Consider the following 17,222-nt stretch of genomic DNA (forward strand, 5'->3'; position numbering starts at 1 on the left):
AGACAGCTAAACATCTTTTGCTTTATCTCCTATATACATAAATTTGAGTTGAGATTCTTTTGTTGTAAAACCTAATCTTTGCCTAAATTCAGGTTAACTCTTTAATTATAGGCTGTCTGTGGAAAAGAAAATAAAATTTCAGGACCCTCTAAATTTATTATGCCAAGGGAGGAGTTAAACCCTGGAGACTGAGTTACATAACATGTTTGCAACTTCTGCTTCTTAGATTATAGATTAACTCTCTTCTTTATTGTTGTTCTGTAAATGACTAGGAAAGACCAGAGACCTGACCTCCTTCCCTTCTAATCACTGATCTTTGTTGTAGATTAACTGCCTCCTTTATTGCCCTGTACCTAACCCAGGTCAGATGGCTCAAAAGACCACATGACTGTTACATCTTCAGTGCGGAATGTTAAATATATCTTTCCAGAAAGAAAAAGACTACCTCAGCTAATCAGATCATTGTAACTACTATGCATTAAGCCTTATAGATAAAAATGCTGAAATTCTGTTAAGCTTCCCTAAACTTTGTTTATGTTAAGCATCCCAAACTTACACATTTCAGAACACTGTTTTCCATTCTTTGGAATCTGTGCTGAGTGGCCATCCTCAACCTTTGCACTTGAATACATTCTCTTTAAACTAGATTCTGACCTTTTCATTTTTAGGTTGACAATTGTAAACAACACCTTCTGACTAATAAACTTATTTTTCAGGTATATAGTTGTATAAATTGTTTAGCTCTACTGCCATGTTTAGTTTCGAAATGTAAAGACATTTTACATATGAAAACTGCTTAGAAAACATTTCTTTTTACAATTAATTACCTGGTGCTATAATTACGGTAGTTTTCTATTTATGGAAGGGTTTATTTTAAAATAAACTTATTTAGGGATAAAACTGAATCAACTTAAATAAAATTCTAATTAAGTAACAACACAAATGGTTTGCAGATATGACAAATCTGGAGAGCCGGCGGGACTCGTACCCACCCCACGGTTTGGAAAACTGGTTCCGCGGGGATATTCGCGTGGGCGCGACTAGGGAAGCCCGGAAGGCCAAGGAAGACGCTGTAACGCGTTAACCGCTTCACCTGGACGGCGAGGGAAAGATGGCCCCGCCTCCCCGCGGGAGCGGCGCAGTGCGCAGGCGCGTCGGCCCGTCTCCGTGGAGCCGCTGGCGCCTACTGCGCAGGCGCGGGGGCGGCCTCCGGTGTGGTACCCATGGCGCTGTAGTAGGTGTGTAGGCGCTGCCAGGAGCGTCCGGAATGAGCGCGGCCGAGGCCGACCGCTGGGCGTGGCTGCTGGTACTCAGCTTCGTGTTTGGGTGCAATGTCCTTAGGATCCTCCTGCCGTCCTTCTCCTCCTTCGTAAGTACCTTCCAGGGGCCGGTGCTGGGGTCCCCCGGCGGGTCTGGCGTAGACACAGGGGTCTCAGGCCGCGTTAGCGTCTTGGTCTGTTCTAAGAGTTTTTTTGAGGTAGTTGCTAGCGTGTAAAAGCTGCAAAGCTTTACCCCCAAATCCGACTCTCTGAATTCTTGGGGGTAGCAGGGGGCGAAGAAATACCTGGCAGTATTGGCCACGCTTCCACCTCGCAGGAATCTTCCGGCTGTGGGTGGCGGCGGCGTGCTTCAGACTGGGAGGTCTCAGTGCCCCGCGGCCAGCCTCACTCATTTCCGTTCACCCCTGGACGCCGGGGGCCTTCGAGCAGCCCTTGGCTGCTAGGGGACCAGGGTTTCCCGGAGACATCGCGTGCAGTGTCCACTGTGCCATGTCCCGGAGAGACGGATCCCAGGGTGCAGGAGCCCACATTCTTGGGGTGGGGAGACAGGTGTAGAGAGAGAATCTCAGTGCAGTGTGATGCTTTCTGTATCCAAGAGACTGACAAACTCTGGGGAGCACTCTGTTTTTGCCGGGCATTTTGCCTAGGCAGTGAATAGGGATTCGTGAATATGGATTTGGTGGCAAACTGGACGGAGCGTGGTGGGGTGGGCTGGGAACGTCAGGAGCTGTCCGTGGAGAAGGACACCCTCTGCAGGAATGAGGAGCTGTATGGCTCAGTCTTCAAAGATTGCGTGCATGTGTTGTAACGTTGTCCTGGAAAACAGTTCTTGCTTTTCTCTCCTAATACAAATTGAGGTGGTAGTGTATTTAAGACTAAGCAGGGCTTCTGCTTTATTCTACCAGTAGCATTGACTGCCTGTTTTGTTCAAAGCCCTTTATCCCCATTGTCTTGAGGCGTGGGGACTTCTCTTTTACCTCCCTCTCCCTCTTCAGAATCTTTTCCTCGTGCGGTCTAGTCTTTAAGATAATGTCCCAGGTCCTTAGCATTGCATAAACGACTCTTGAAGAGCTGGCCCCTGCCCATCTTTCTTCTTTTTCATTGTAAAATATACATAACATAAAATTTATCATCTTAACCGTTTTTAGGTGTGCAGTTCAATGGCATTAAGGACATTCACATTGTTGTGCAACCATAACCATCCCAGAACTTTTTCTTCTTGCCCAACTCAAACTCTGTACCAATTAAACAGTAACTCTCTACTCCTCCCTCCCTCAGCCCCTGGCAACCACCATTCTACTTTCTGTATGAATTTGACTACTTTAGGGACCTCATATAAGTGGAATCATACAGTGTTTGTCTTTTTATGTCTCACTTATTTCACCTAGCATAATATTGTCAAGGTTCATCCATGTTGTTGCATATGTCAGAATTCCCTTCTTTTTTAAGGCTGAATAATAGGCTATTGTATGTATGTACCACATTTTGTTTATCCTTTCATCTGTCTGTGGACACTTGGGTTGTTCCCACCTTTTTTTATTTTTTTATTTTTTTTGAGACAGAGTCTCGCTCTCTTGGCCAGGCTACAGTGCCATGACGTCAGCCTAGCTCACAGCAACCTCAAACTCCTGGGCTTAAGCGATCCTACTGCCTCAGCCTCCCAAGTAGCTGGGACTACAGGCATGCGCCACCATGCCCGGCTAATTTTTTCTATATATATTTTTAGTTGGCCAGATAATTTATTTCTATTTTTTTTAGTAGAGACAGGGTCTCGCTCAGGCTGGTCTCGAGCTCCTGACCTCGAGCGATCCACCCGCCTCGGCCTCCCAGAGGGCTAGGATTACAGGCAGGAGCCACCGCGCCCAGCCCCACCTTTTGACTGTTGTAGACAGTGCTGCTAAAACATTGATGTACGAGTATCTGTTCGAGTCTCTGCTTTCAATTATTTTGGGTATATACCCAGAAGTGGAATTGCTGGATCATATGGTGATTCTATAATTTTTTTGAGAAACCACCATACTGTTTTTCACAGTGGCTACACCATTTTACATTTCTACCAGCAACACACAAGGGTTCCAATTGCTCCACATTGTCCAATGCTTGTTATTTTCTGTTTTTTTTTTTTTTTTTTGAGACAGAGTCTCGCTTTGTTGCCCGGGCTAGAGTGAGTGCCATGGCGTCAGCCTAGCTCACAGCAACCTCAAACTCCTGGGCTCAAGCTATCCTACTGCCTCAACCTCCCAGGTAGCTGGGACTACAGGCATGCGCCACCATGCCCGGCTAATTTTTTCTTTTTATATATATTTTTAGTTGGCCAGATAATTTCTTTCTGTTTTTAGTAGAGACGGGGGGTCTCGCTCTTGCTCAGGCTGGTCTTGAACTCCTGACCTCGAGCCCAATCTACCCGCCTCGGCCTCCCAGAGTGCTAGGATTACAGGCGTGAGCCACCGCGCCTGACCTGTTTTATTTTTTTAATAACAGCCAACCTAATGAGTGTGGAGCAGTATCTTCATTTAGTTTAGATTTGCATTTCCCTAATAATTAGTGATGTTGAGCATGTTTTCATGTGCTTATGGCAATCTGTATATCTGCTTTGGAGAAATGTCTAATTAAGTCCATTGTCTCCTTTTTAAATCCAGTTGTTTGGTTTTTACTGTTGAGTTAGGAGTTCTTTATGTATTCTGGATATTAACCTCTTTTATTAATATATGATTTGCAAATATTTTCTCTCATTTTTTAAGTTGCCTGTGTATCTTTCTTGCAATATCACCTGCATTCTTCTATGTATGCTCATTGCATTTTACCTCATGTTGCAACTATAGGAAACTCGTCTCATTTGCTCAAAGAGGCTGTGTTGGTGTTGTCTTCCTTTCTGAATTGTTCTTAATTTCTCAGTAGCTCATAGGGAGTGAGGAGTGTGTGTTTGGGGTATGGCAGTAGCTATAAATAAGGCCTGTCATCATCTCAGGCTCCACCCCCAAACCTACACCAGACCGCTCCTATGCAGCTAGCCCACTGTCACAGGAGGTTATAGCTACAGTCTAGATATGCGCGAGGCTTGTGCCCTATAGGGGTGGCTATTCATCATTTAGTAAAAGAAGCACTCGGCTTTTTCTTGGGCCTGTGTCCACATCCTATGCCGCCCCCTTCAGGCTGTATAGCCTCTCTAACCTCAAACCCGTTAGCTTTCCTAAACACCCATTTCCCTTGCAATCCGGCTGGGGCAATAGAGTGAGACTCTGTTTCAGAACAGCCCATTTCCCCTTGGTTGTGACATTGGCTGTTAGCCAGGTCCAAAAGGTTATCATAATTATCCTAGCAGCGTATAGCCCCGGTAGTTGGTGTTTGAAACAGGGAAAAGTAATAAAGAGATCTGTTTTGCCTGGTCACTGGGTTTGTGGTGAGGGCCTGTGAAAAGCTGTAAGGAGTGCACTGGTCCTGGGGAGGGTAAAATGCTGCTCCTTCGCAGCCTCAGATTTGAGGAATCAAGTGGGTGAGTCATGACAAGAAACAGAAAGTTGGATTGGGAATACAGTGCTGTGGATGGGGCTGTGCTAATGTACTTAAGATTATAACCCCCTCTAGGGTGTTTCTGAAACTTCTGTCCAGCCAGAAGCTAGGGAAGGAGTGCACCCATCCCATTAGTCAAGGCCTCACTGGTCTCTTGGCATGAGGCCCTTTAGCAAGTCTGAAGTATCAGAAGTATCAGCAAAGCCTTGCAAGGTCCTGGGAGAAGGCAGTCTCGGCGCCCTACTAGGGTGGGAGTGGGATGCCGGTATAAGGACACCCCAGGCCCTGGTGTTGATGTGGTTGAAATGTTCCAGGGGGCCCCTCCTTTCTTTTCTTCGAGGTGGTTACAGAACTCATGAATGACAGAGCCTTGTTCATTTGCTAGGCGATCCAGGACTTTCTTTAGCTATGGCCTTCTGCCAGCACCAGCTCTGTGCGGGAGCAGGGGAGGCGCACTGCGCAGGCGCCCCCGGACTGGCACGGGCGGGGGGCGGGGTGTGAGGGTCCAGGCTGGCCACTTTCACTGCGCAGGCGCCAGGAGCTCCTCCTCCACAGACTTCTGTGGAGACGGTGGGCGCCGTGCAGGCCCCCTGCTGGGCTTGTGTGACGTGCGCCATTTTCAGATTCTACATTTTCGAAATTATCTTTCGCTTCCTGCGCCAAAAAGTGGCCACCTCCCTTTCCTTCTAGGGGACTGAGCGGAGGGGCGGACACTGCATGACCTGGCTCTGTGTGCGTCTTCCTTATTCTCCTCTATTCTCATAGAGCAGTTGCTTAGTGGGTCCCTACTGTGGGCCAGGCACGAGGATGATGACACAGTCCACGTCACAGGACCTGCCCTGGACCCTCACGGAGACCTTTTGCGTTAGTCATGGGCTGGAGTGCGCATGCGCAGGCCAGGCCCCCTGTATGGGATTCGCTCACTTCCGGGGCTGGGGCCGGCATGGGGGACGGAGGGCGGGCCTGGGGAGGTGCCTGCTTCTCAGCTGGGCCGGGGGTGGCGTCTGGGGCTGCTCAGCGTCTGGAGCTTTGCAGGGGCTTTAGTTTCTTTCCAAAGTGGAGGACTCCATCCCCGTGTTCAGGGACACTCCGGAGCGGGTGACTCGAGTTGGTGGTTCCCAAACTTGCCCGCTGAATTCCGGGGAGGGACGGGCATGGGCTGCAGCTGTCATCCTGCCATCAGTTAATTTCCACATAGATGTGGCCCTGAGAGTTGTCAGCAGTGAGTGATTACTGCTGGAGGAGGAGTTTGACTCCAAGTTCAAGCTTAGCCATTTGCCTGTTGGCAAAGAGGACATCGGACCTGAGCAGGATCTGCGGGTGACTGTGGCAGGGGTCGTTACAAGCTCAGACAGGCGGGCGGCCAGCATCCGTGGATGGGGTAGACAGGAGGGTCGATTCTGTCCTTTTTTACTCTCTGAACTTCTCCACCGCCCGAGTCATCTTGATAAGAATTTTATAAACTGATTTTCTGCTTCAGAATTCTTTGTGGACCTATCAACTCCAAGACCTTGAAAGGCCGTACCCTACACAGCTTATCTGTTTCTGTCAATTGTGAATTTTAATAGTCTGGAAGGTGGCTTTTGAGTTCATAAAAATACTTCAGAGATTTATTTTGTTTCCTAAAAATTAATATTTTCATTATATTTAGATTCAAATCTTATTAAATCTTACACTTAAATTCATAATTCTAGAACATTTTATTTATATGTGGCTCTTAGATTAACACTGGTATATATTGGCAAACTTAAACACTTTCAAATATTTTTTATTGTACTTAAATGTGTAACAATTTTTCAAGCACCATTTGTCTGATTTAACCATAAAGCTGCCTTCAGTTCCCCTCATCTGAAGTTCACCCTCCTTCCCTCATTCACCTTCCACTCTTGAGTAACCATTTTTGACCTTTTCAGTTTTAAATTGTTTTGTATATTTTCTATAACGGTGAATGTCTTCGCACCTCTTTTTTCTTCTTTTAAAAATCAGATTTATTGGCGTAATTTGCATACAGTGAAATTATCAAAAAATCCTTAAGTAGTGGCTGTAGATTCTTGCTTTTGAAAGATGATTCCGTGATTTATTTTGTCTCTCTCTCTCTCTCTCTCTCTCTCTCTCTCTCTCTCTTTCTTTCTTTCTTTCTTTCTTGACCAGGTCTTGCTCTGTTGCCCAGGCTGGAGTGCAGTTAAACAGCTCACTGCAACTGCAAAGGCCTGGGCTCCAGTAGAGTTGGGGGTCTCACTATGTTACGTAGGCTGGTCTTGAACTCCTGGCCTCGATCTTCCACCTTGGCTTCCAAAATGTTGGGATTGCAGATGTGAGCCACCACGCCTGGCGATTCTGTAATTTTTTAAGAATTTGGGCCGGGCGCGGTGGCTCAGGCCTGTAATCCTAGCACTCTGGGAGGCCGAGGCGGGAGGATCGCTCGAGGTCAGGAGTTTGAGACCAGCCTGAGCAAGAGCGAGACCCCGTCTCTACTAAAAATAAAAAGAAATGATCTGGACAGCTAAAAATATATATAGAAAAAAAATTAGCTGGGCATGGTGGCACATGCCTATAGTCCCAGCTACTCCGGAGGCTGAAGCAGAAGGATTGCTTAAGCCCAGGAGTCTGAGGTTGCTGTGAGCTTGTCGCCAGGGCACTCTAGCCCGGGCAACCGTGAGACTCTGTCTCAAAAAAAAAAAAAAAGAATTTGGTCCATTCCTACTTCCTTGTCTAGGGTGGATCAGGCTGGGGTATATTTCCTTTAGTTAGAGCACTGGGTAAATGAGCTGGCTAAGGCAGGGGGCATCACAAAGAGAGAGCTGGGTTTGAAGACCTCTACTCTCTGCAGGAGGCCCGCAGGCATCTTCCCTTCTCCCCATCCTACCTCCATGCTAAGGTCCTCATTGCGCAGGCGCTTGGGGAAACCTCTGCAGGTGTCCCGGGAACTTGTGCACGCTCGGCTGGCGCCGCACCCCAGGGGGACTGGCAGGGCTCGGCTTCCCAGCTCTAGCTGAAGAGTTGTCCTACCGTGCGGCAGGCAGGAGGGCACGTGTAGGGTGGGGGACGCGGGGACAAACTCACTTATTGTGCCGTTGCTGTGTGCTAGGTACTCTTTAGATTCTTATACCCCTTAGCCTTTTTATTAATCTATTTTTAAAATTTTGAAACAAACACAAAGAAAAATTATGCGTACAGTACAAAGAAACGATTTTGTTTCCTGAACTGTTTGAAAGTAAGCCGTCAGCCTGAGCCCCTCATTCCCGGGTACTTTGGTGTGTAAACTGCGGCCTTGTTCACGATGTGGCCTTGAAGTACTTTGCTGCTGTCAGGTACTTAGGTCCCGTTCAGGTTTTCCACGTGTCCCAATAACGTCCTTTACAGCAAAAGGACCCACATCGGAACCATGCGTTGCGTTTGCTTGTCAGGTCTCCGTGGCCTGCTGCAGCCTCGAGGGGTTTCTCAGCCTCTCCTCGACGTGCATGACTGTCATTTGCGAGTATCAGAGGGCAGGGATTTTGCAGAACGGCCACTGCGGGCTGGCCTGCTGTCTGGCAGGGCTGTGTTCTCATTACATCTTACCCACAGGACTGCGATCTGGGGGTGTTCATGATCACTCTGGGCAGGTCGCCAGAGGCCCCTCCCAGGTTTTCTTAGCCCTCCCGGTGCCAGGCACGCTCGCGGGCCCGGACCCAGGCCCTCCCCGGTGGCTGGCGGGCGCCACCTGGTGGCGTCTTCTGGTCCCTTGGGCGCCACTGGCAGGTGTCGGGAAGAGGGGCCAAGAGGGGCCTTGTGGGGACACGCAGGGCCCCTCCCCCGCAGGTACCAGGGAGGGCGCCACTTTACATACATTTACGTCAGTGTTTATTTCTCTGTTGGTAGGAAACCACGAGTTCACACCCTTACCTTTGGTTTTAAGCCAACACCACAAGATTCATTATGGTTCCCTCCCAACACATATTTCTACCTCTCTGACAGTTTGAAGACTGGCTCCTTTTGTTCTCAGTATGTTTACTTGATAGGATCAATCCTTTGTAACTAATCTGTCTTCACCGCCAACCCCTCCTACCCACCAAGCCCCCTTGGGCTCTGACACTGTGTTTGGCAGGGTTCCTTCCTCCTGTCTGATATGCACCCATGCCCCTCACCGCTCAGATTCTGCCTCCCGTGTCAGAAAGGCTGCCCTTTCTTGAGGTCTCCTATACCACTATGCTTGGCCCTGACTCCCCTTGCCAGGTGCTCCTCTAGGAAGGCCCTCCATGCTGTCCTTGGGCTCTGACACCTTGCTCTGGGCCACCACCTCATCACTGGCACGCTGCACCCCACCTTGCTCTGCCCCATCTAATCTAGGACTGAATTCTTCAGGAAGGGAAGAAGATGCAGGTTTCCTTGAATGATGGCTCTGGTGATGGAACTCGTTTTCATTTTATAATCTCAATTTTAGTTACAGTGGTAGACACATGAATCTATACTGTAGCAGTTCATGAACATATCTGAAAAAGGAAAAATATAGTTTGAATAGCAGTTCAAATGTGAGGGAGTTTTTGTGTGTGTGTGTGTGTGTATGGTAGTTGTAGGCAGCAGGAAAAGGCTGCAGAGGCTGGCTGTGTAGGTAAAGGGAAGCTTCCCAGTTGGAAGGAGCAGCAATAGGATATTGGAGGAAGGTATACCTGTTCTGTTGGTCCAACCTGTGCTGGAGTCGCCTCAAAAGCAGTGAGATGGGGAGGTCCCTCAAGGACTGCTCCAAACTGACCAGAGTTGGGGCCGGCTGGGATTCCAAAGAAAGAAGCACAAACATCAGGTTGACAGTCCAGAGCATTTATTAGGGGAATTTACAAAGTGTTGCAGCAGTCCTCACGACAGACAGAGAAAGGGATGATTTACCTAGGTATGTACACCACAGAGGGGTTGGGTTATGGAGTTCAGAAGAGGTTTTAAGGAATTTGGCTCAAGGCAGGGGCTAGTTTGTACATGTTTAGCAACAGGGTTAATCTCTGAGTGTTTTCAAACAACGACCTAAACTCTTTATCAGCACCTGGGGATGTTTAAGGCCCCAGTTTGGGTTCAAGCCTGCAGGGAAAACATGCAGCTGGCCGGGTCACAGAGTGGTTAACACTCTGGGAAAGAAAGTTGGACGGGGGACTGCGGGACTTCCCTCTTTACCCAGTGTGGCAAAGCACTGATCCCAACTGTCTACTCTGCCAGATGTCCAGGGTGCTGCAGAAGGACGCAGAGCAGGAGTCACAGATGAGAGCAGAGATCCAGGACATGAAGCAAGAGCTCTCCACAGTCAACATGATGGACGAGTTTGCCAGATATGCCAGGCTGGAAAGGAAGATTAACAAGATGACGGATAAGCTCAAGACTCATGGTACTTGGCTGCACACTGCGGTTCACTCATGTAAACCCAGCACTTTGGGAGGCCGAGGCAGGAGGATTGCTTGAGCCCAGGAGTTCGAGACCAGCTTGGGCAACACAGCAAAACTCAGTCTCTACAAAACATTTAAAGAACGAGCCAGGCATGGTAGTCCTAGCTACTCAGGAGGCTGAGCCAGGAGGATTGCTTGAGCCTGGGAGTTGGAGGTTGCAGTGACCTGTGATCATGCCACTGCACTCCATTCTGGGTGACAGAGCAAGACCCTGTCTTACTAAAAAAACAAAAACAAAAAAAAACCCAAAAAACAAAAAAAACCCACCTCATGATGCTGATGTCAGTTGTAGCTTAGAAAGCTTCATAAGAGCTGATTAATATAAAAGTCTTTATATAAAGATTCATATAATATATTCTTTACTTCTTGGATGTTTTAAATGTTTATAGAATCTTTAAGTTGTTTAGAAGAAACCCAATAATAATTATTATTTTCTCTTTATTTGCTGGTGAACCTTTGCTTTCTGAACACAAACATCTGGGATCCTGTTAGATTTTCTTCAGAGGCAACTTGTTATTGTAGGTTTTCATTTTGAAATTCACTTCTCTGAGAGAAAAAAATCTTATAGTGGATTCCCAGGGGCTTTTGTTCTACTCTCTAGACAATGGCCAGCAGTGTCCTTATTGGAGTGTGGACTTCAAGGTTCAGTCTCCTGTGGTGAAGACATTTCCACAGGGCGGTCTGTGTGCCTGTGAGAGCTGTCTGCACGGCCAGGAGAGCGTGCGCAGGGGCCTGTCCAGCCCGGGCAAGCTGGACTCCCACCTGGGGTTCACATGCTGTGTTACTGGGAAGTAGGAATACTTAGTCCTGTTAGTAAGTGGTAATTGCACTGTAAAAAGAATCTCTGATTTAGATGAATCGTTTTAAGGGTTTTCAAAACTAAAGCTATTTAAATCTCACAGTCTGGGATTCTGTTTTAAATAACAGCATAGTGAGATAGTAGATGACTTTTTAAAAATCCTATTTTGTCTTTTGTAAATATATTGAGCGGTTGTTCCATTTATAATCAGAAAATATTTTATCATGGAAAATACCATTTCTGTGTACTTGAATATTTTCTTAATTTTTCAGGACTGACATTATTTTATCCTTTTTTTCCTTTCAGTAAAAGCACGGACAGCTCAACTAGCCAAGATAAAATGGGTTATAAGTGTTGCTTTCTACATATTGCAAGTAAGTGTACTATAGTGTCACATGGGGTCATCAGAGTTGGCAGTGACAGGGCTGTGGAAGCCTGTCGCCTGTGGAAGCCAGGGCTGGGAGTTCAGGTTTTTCCACCTTAAGCTGCTGTGTCGTTTGGTCCTGCCAGCATGTAAGTCTCCACACACTGTGAATTTAAAAATTAGACTAAAAGAAAGCCTTTTCCTCGATTAGAGCTGTTAAAGATTGGGACTTGTTGGCAATTCAACTCTGAAGTAACTTCTTGGAGGTCTTTCATATTGCCTTCATTCCAGTGCAGTTTTAAGGGCCTGGGGGAATGAGGTGAGAAGCATTTACTGATGTTTATTCTAAGATTGTTCATAATATTGATCATTACTTGTTACCTGCTGGGTTTAAACAGCACGCTCTACTCTCCAGGTAGAGACCAATTTTTCTCATTGAAATTGGCTCCCATCCTTATTATCTGGGGGATTTTTACTAGTTTGACTGCCCAGGGAATGAATGCTCCCTCCTCTCCCTTGAGGGTGTGCCCGTGGCATGCTTCAGTGGGTTCCTTAAATGGCCTGTGAGTTTTAGTACTATGTGTGATCTTCCCTGAGGGAAAGGATTCAAGCTAACCCCCCAAAAGCCCAGGTTTTGAGGTATATTTAAGGAAATTGATCCTGAGGCACTGTCATTAAATATGAGGCAGCACAGGAATTAAGCCAGCTGCTCTCTTTTAGGGTCTGCTTATTTGAGTGGCATTTGTAGGCCAGCAAGGGGACAGAAGACAGCTGAAGGAGCGCTGCTAGGGAAAGGACAGAAAACTAAGTGTCAGTTAATCTGTACCTTAGGGCTCACTTCTACACATGTGCTGACACTAACACTCGAAAATTAGCTATTTTTTCAAGGATCTTTGAAGTGGAGGATGGCTTTTGTCACTAGTCAGGTGTATTTCGCATATAGTCTGGCTACTCAAAGGAGATTCTCAGTGAGAAAAGAATATGTTAAGGGAGACCTTGCTTAATTTTTCGGCTAATTTAAATTGTGTATAGACCTAGTCATACTGAAACAGTCCAATGCCAGTTTGTATAAGAAGGCTCGCCCTCTTTCAGCAGTGTGTTCCAGACATCCCTGTGAGCTCGTCTTTCGTTAGACAGTCTATTTCAAGGCTTCAACAATGGAAGTGAGTAGCTGCGCACATGTGTCTGCTGCCTGCCGGGACTGGATTGCTAGGCTTGAGGTCCTCAGTCTGGAGAGTTCCCTCCGTTGTCTTTGTGCACTGCGCCATCTTTCTTTCTGTGGTTACTGGTTGTGCGGCTGATGGGTTGTTTTCACTCACCAGAAATGTCTTTCCAGGCTGCTCTGATGATCTCACTCATTTGGAAGTACTATTCTGTCCCTGTGGCTGTTGTGCCAAGTAAATGGATAACCCCACTAGACCGCCTGGTAGCCTTTCCTACTAGAGTAGCAGGTAAGAATTAATTTTCTGGGAAATATGGTGGAAGAGTATGGATAGGCTTATGCAGAGGTGTGTGGTAGAAGATTAAGTTAGCCTGGCATCATCCTCACCATGCGCTTAGTGAGCAGGGCTTTGTGTCTCAGCCTCACATGGGGCTTGCAGTGAAGAAACTGAGGTCTAAAGAAGTCACTTGCCCAGTGTCACCAGAATGTTAAGGAGTGGAGCTGGAATTCAGCCCCAGGTCTATTTCCAGAATCCATGACCAATACTTAGAGTCCGATACCCCATTTATTGAAACACCACCTGGAGTTCCCAAATTCTGTGTCTTTTCAATCTTTATTCTGGTTGGCCTCTCTGCAGTACTTGCTGCTGTTGGCCATTCTTTTATTTTTGAAAGATAATCTTTTTTGGATGTTAAAAGTAGGACATGTCATTATAGAATTACTAGAAATAGAGGAATAATTTTTTTTTAATCCTATTAGCTATGGATAATCCCTTTTGTCCATATTTTTTCCATTCCATTTCTATACTATTATGGTATATTTTTCCAGGTTTTCCCCATTTATTTTGATAAGTTCATATGGCACATACAATTTTATACCCCCTTTTTTATTTTATAGTATAAGCCTGTTCCCACATGTCTTAGTCTGTTCTGACTCCTATAATGAAATATTATAAACTGGGTAGCTTATAAACAACAGGAATTTATTTCTGACAGTTCTGGAGGCTGGGAAGTTGAAGATCAAGGCACTGGCAAATTTGGTGTCTGATCAGGGCTCATTTTCTGGTTCATAGATGGTGCCTTCTTGAAATGTCCTCACATGGTGGAAGGAAGGCAAGGACGAGCTCCCTTGGGCCTCTTTTATAGGGACACTCATCCCATTCATGAGGGCTGTGCCCTGGTGACCTAATCACCTCCCAGAAGGCTCTACCTCCTAATCCCATCACTGGTGGTTAGGATTTCAACATATGAATTTGGTGGGGGGGAAATACAAACATTCAGACCTTAGCACCATATCAATAAACTTCTTTATTAAGGAATTTTCAATAGCTCTTCTTCATTTGGATGTGTCATAATTTGCTAATTTCCTGATGAAGGATGTTTATTTAGGTCCTAATGTTTGGCTATTAAAGATAATGCTGCAGCACACATCTGTGTCATTCGGTCTTTGGCTGTAATTTGTGATTATGCTGGAGGTTAATTCATAGTTGCAAGGAATGACTGTTTCAAAGACTTACAGTTTAGCTATGACCCTTGTCCCCTCCCCTTCTGCTTCCCTTTCCTGTGACACAGCTGGGCCCAGGCCAGGGCTTTTGCGCTGCTGACCAGAGGAGCAACAGGCCACCCTTCCAAGCATCCAGCAGGGCCCATGGGCCACTCTCAGCCTGTCCTCCTGGACAGGGGATGAAGGTGTCTCTCCATTATCAGTGGTGCAAGAAAGGCGTGGGCAAACCTTGCTTTGTTTATAATGCTTCTTTGAGAAAGGAAAAATAAATAGTCTTACAGGGTGGTCTTACAATCTGTTAATACCATAAATAGTAATGCACATCTCTCTGGCAGGAAAGGGAAATTCAAAACAGTGTCCATTGTTCAGTGTAACTCCTGCTTAGGAAAGAACACAGCCCTGTGACTTTATAGAAAGTCTGACAATTTCAGAGTGACAAAACATGAACTTAGTCTTTCTTAGCCCCGCACTGCTCAAAAGCAATTGAAATACTCTTATTTCCTATAAGTTAAAGGTAGCAGAGGCAGGCAGCGTGGGCAGTGCTGCCGGCATGCTCTCACATGTTGGGTTTCTTTGTTTTCAGGTGGTGTTGGAATTACCTGTTGGATTTTAGTCTGTAACAAAGTTGTGGCCATTGTGCTTCATCCTTTCAGCTGAAAAGGAAGATAAATGCGGCTATGAGACTTTTAAAAATGGATATTCTCTTATTAGGTTAAAAATCTTATTTATGTTTTTTTTTTAAGAAACAAAAGTGTACAGGTCAGCTTTTTTGTTGTTGAATATGTTTGTTCTTGGAGTTCATGTGAGATCTTTATAAGAATCGGCGCACTTGTCATTGGGCCAGAAAGGCCAGTTTATGACACGTGTGTACCGACCAACATCATCCCAGATCTGCAGGAAATGTGTCACTTGTGATTTGCACTCTTGGCATATTTTGCTCCTATCACCAACTGGGAAGTCAAAATTTTCTAACAACTTAAGCATTTTAAAGACATAGCACTAATTTTAATCTAGTTTAGAAAGTAACTTAATTTTAATACCACTACTAGAATTTGAAAATTTGTTTTTCAATCTCACATAGCACAACAAAAGAATAACACTAATTGACATTGCTTGTGCTTTTGCTTCCTCTGTTTAAAATCATTTGTTGGTCAAGTGTTTATATAGTAGTATCTACTTATTCAAGACTGTTGATTTCTCATTACAGTGTTTTGTAAACGTATTCATGAGACAATAATGCATTGTTTTGTGTGAAAATCGTGTTATGTATTTAAAACATTTCAAATGAAGTGTATTTTATAAGCATTTACTATTTATGCTCTATAGAATGGCACGAAGTTAAAAAATAAAATAAGAAGCCTGATTAAATTAATCTGAACTGAAACCTGTTTGGCCCATAAAGTATAATTCTACTAAATCTGTTATTTAAAACATTTTTTCTTATTAAAATCTTTGCAAGTGCTTGCATGACTTCCTTCCTGATTAGCCACTTATTTGCCGTGAGCAATCTGTAATGGCCATTAACTAAGTGGGTAACCACAGCACTGTAAAGCTAAATGCCATCATTAGTTTTTGAAAAATCACACTTTTTTTCTTGGGTTCCCTAGTGATCTAATAGGTAGGTCATTATTATTTTGGCTAACTGTACTATGAGAAGACAGATGCTGTGGTCCTTTATTGTCACACTGAAGCCCACCACAGTGGGTTTTGCGTTCCACCTACTCAAGCTCACAGACGCTGCAAGTGCGCCCAGCACTGAGTTTACTTAGCTTTTAGGAGGGACACAGCAGGGAACGCAGCAGCAGCAGCAGCGTGGAGGACCTGGGCACCAGCTTCCAGTGTCTCCTCTCCACACAGGATTCATTTTGGCCACAGAGGATGAGAATCCAACCCGAGGAGGAGATTGGAGCAGCACAAGGAAGCTGCAGGGTCTAGAGTCCCTTAGATGAAATTTAGCACATGGAAGGTCCGTGCCTGACTCCCATTTCAGTGAGCTGCAGGCACACATGATGGTTAGACAGGACACAGTTGGGCACCAGGTACGCATGCCTGGGAGAAGCTTTGGATCACTAATCAGTGTAACGTATCCCTGAAGAGATCCTTACTCCTAAGGATGTATTCTTTCAGTTGCTATTACAAGAATTTTGAAAAATCTTGTGGCTAGAAGAAAAGATTTATAGTTCACAGCTGTTATCTCTTTCCACATACATTAATAGTTTTGAAGATTAGGGGAAATTTAAATGCCCCTTATATGTCATATCGTTGTGTTTTTCAGAAATTGTATTTGTTTTAAAGTAGAAAATAAACATGGTCCTGAATTCAAAAGATCCAGAAGGTGATATAGGAAAAAGTGCATTTTCTGACCCGCTACTGTCTTGTTATCCAGTTTCCCAAAGTTTTCCACTATTATCAGTTTCCTGTGATTCTTCCCATGATATTCCATGCCCTAATGAATATTGATATATGTACTTTTAAAATAAATATTTTTAAATTATAAAAGTACCTAGTCCCAGCTACTTGGGAGGCCAAGGTGGGAGGATTGCTTGAGCACAGGAATTCAAGACCAGCCTGGGCAACATAGTGAGACTTTGTCCCAAAAAATAAAGGTAATACCTAAAACACACAAAAGTAATACCTGTTTGCTGCTTTAAAAAAAAAAAAAAAACCTAACTTGGGAAGCACAGAACAGGAGCAAGCCAAGTCTCCTGTGATTCCACAGAACTGGGGTTACTGCGTTAATGGTTGTGCTTTTTGCTTTTTTCTATATATGTGCATATGATGTTTATAGATAGCCTCTAGGTTTTTTTAATTTTAAAATATTGGATATATCTTATGGCTTTATATGAAAGTAGATATCTGTTTGACTTAAAGTACATATAAAGTTCTCTATGCCAGTTTTGTTTATGGTAAGTCAAGCAGAAAAATCTTTATGTATAAATCTGTATCATTTTTATGGGGTTCATGTGCTCCTGTTGCCACTGTAAGGGGAAGGAATGCTGGTCAGTCTAGTGTACTCTCCCCTGACCTGCGGGCTGTCGGGCCTCCTCTAATTTTTCCTACACATACACGGTGCTCCGTGTGGGGCTATGTGTGGACCCCACCCTCAAACCAGACCTTTGAGACTTCATAAAGCTTTCTCTGACCCCTTTAGATGAGAGCGATTTCTTTCCCCTTGTCATCTGGACATCTAAATTAA

General features: G+C 45.1%; 1 protein-coding gene across 1 annotated transcript; it reads left to right on the forward strand.

Moving 5' to 3' along the window:
* The first annotated feature begins 1,127 nt into the window (after window positions 1–1,127).
* On the forward strand, window positions 1,128–16,488 carry GET1 (guided entry of tail-anchored proteins factor 1). Its single transcript, XM_045540694.1, has 5 exons — window positions 1,128–1,369; window positions 9,975–10,140; window positions 11,304–11,371; window positions 12,698–12,812; window positions 14,610–16,488. The coding sequence occupies exons 1-5, from the start codon at window positions 1,268–1,270 to the stop codon at window positions 14,681–14,683; spliced, it is 525 nt and encodes a 174-aa protein (XP_045396650.1). The 5' UTR covers window positions 1,128–1,267; the 3' UTR covers window positions 14,684–16,488.
* Window positions 16,489–17,222: the final 734 nt, after the last annotated feature.

This window comes from Lemur catta, chromosome 1 (assembly GCF_020740605.2).
Source record: "Lemur catta isolate mLemCat1 chromosome 1, mLemCat1.pri, whole genome shotgun sequence".
NCBI classification, from domain to species: Eukaryota; Metazoa; Chordata; class Mammalia; order Primates; family Lemuridae; genus Lemur; species Lemur catta.

Excerpts from the sequence above, each read along its gene's own strand:
- GET1 (XM_045540694.1), top strand. The coding sequence starts at position 1,268 with ATGAGCGCGGCCGAGGCCGACCGCTGGGCGTGGCTGCTGGTACTCAGC. Across the intron at positions 10,141-11,303 it reads GGATAAGCTCAAGACTCATG|TAAAAGCACGGACAGCTCAA; the intron begins GTACTTGGCTGC and ends TTTTCCTTTCAG. Across the intron at positions 12,813-14,609 it reads CTTTCCTACTAGAGTAGCAG|GTGGTGTTGGAATTACCTGT; the intron begins GTAAGAATTAAT and ends CTTTGTTTTCAG.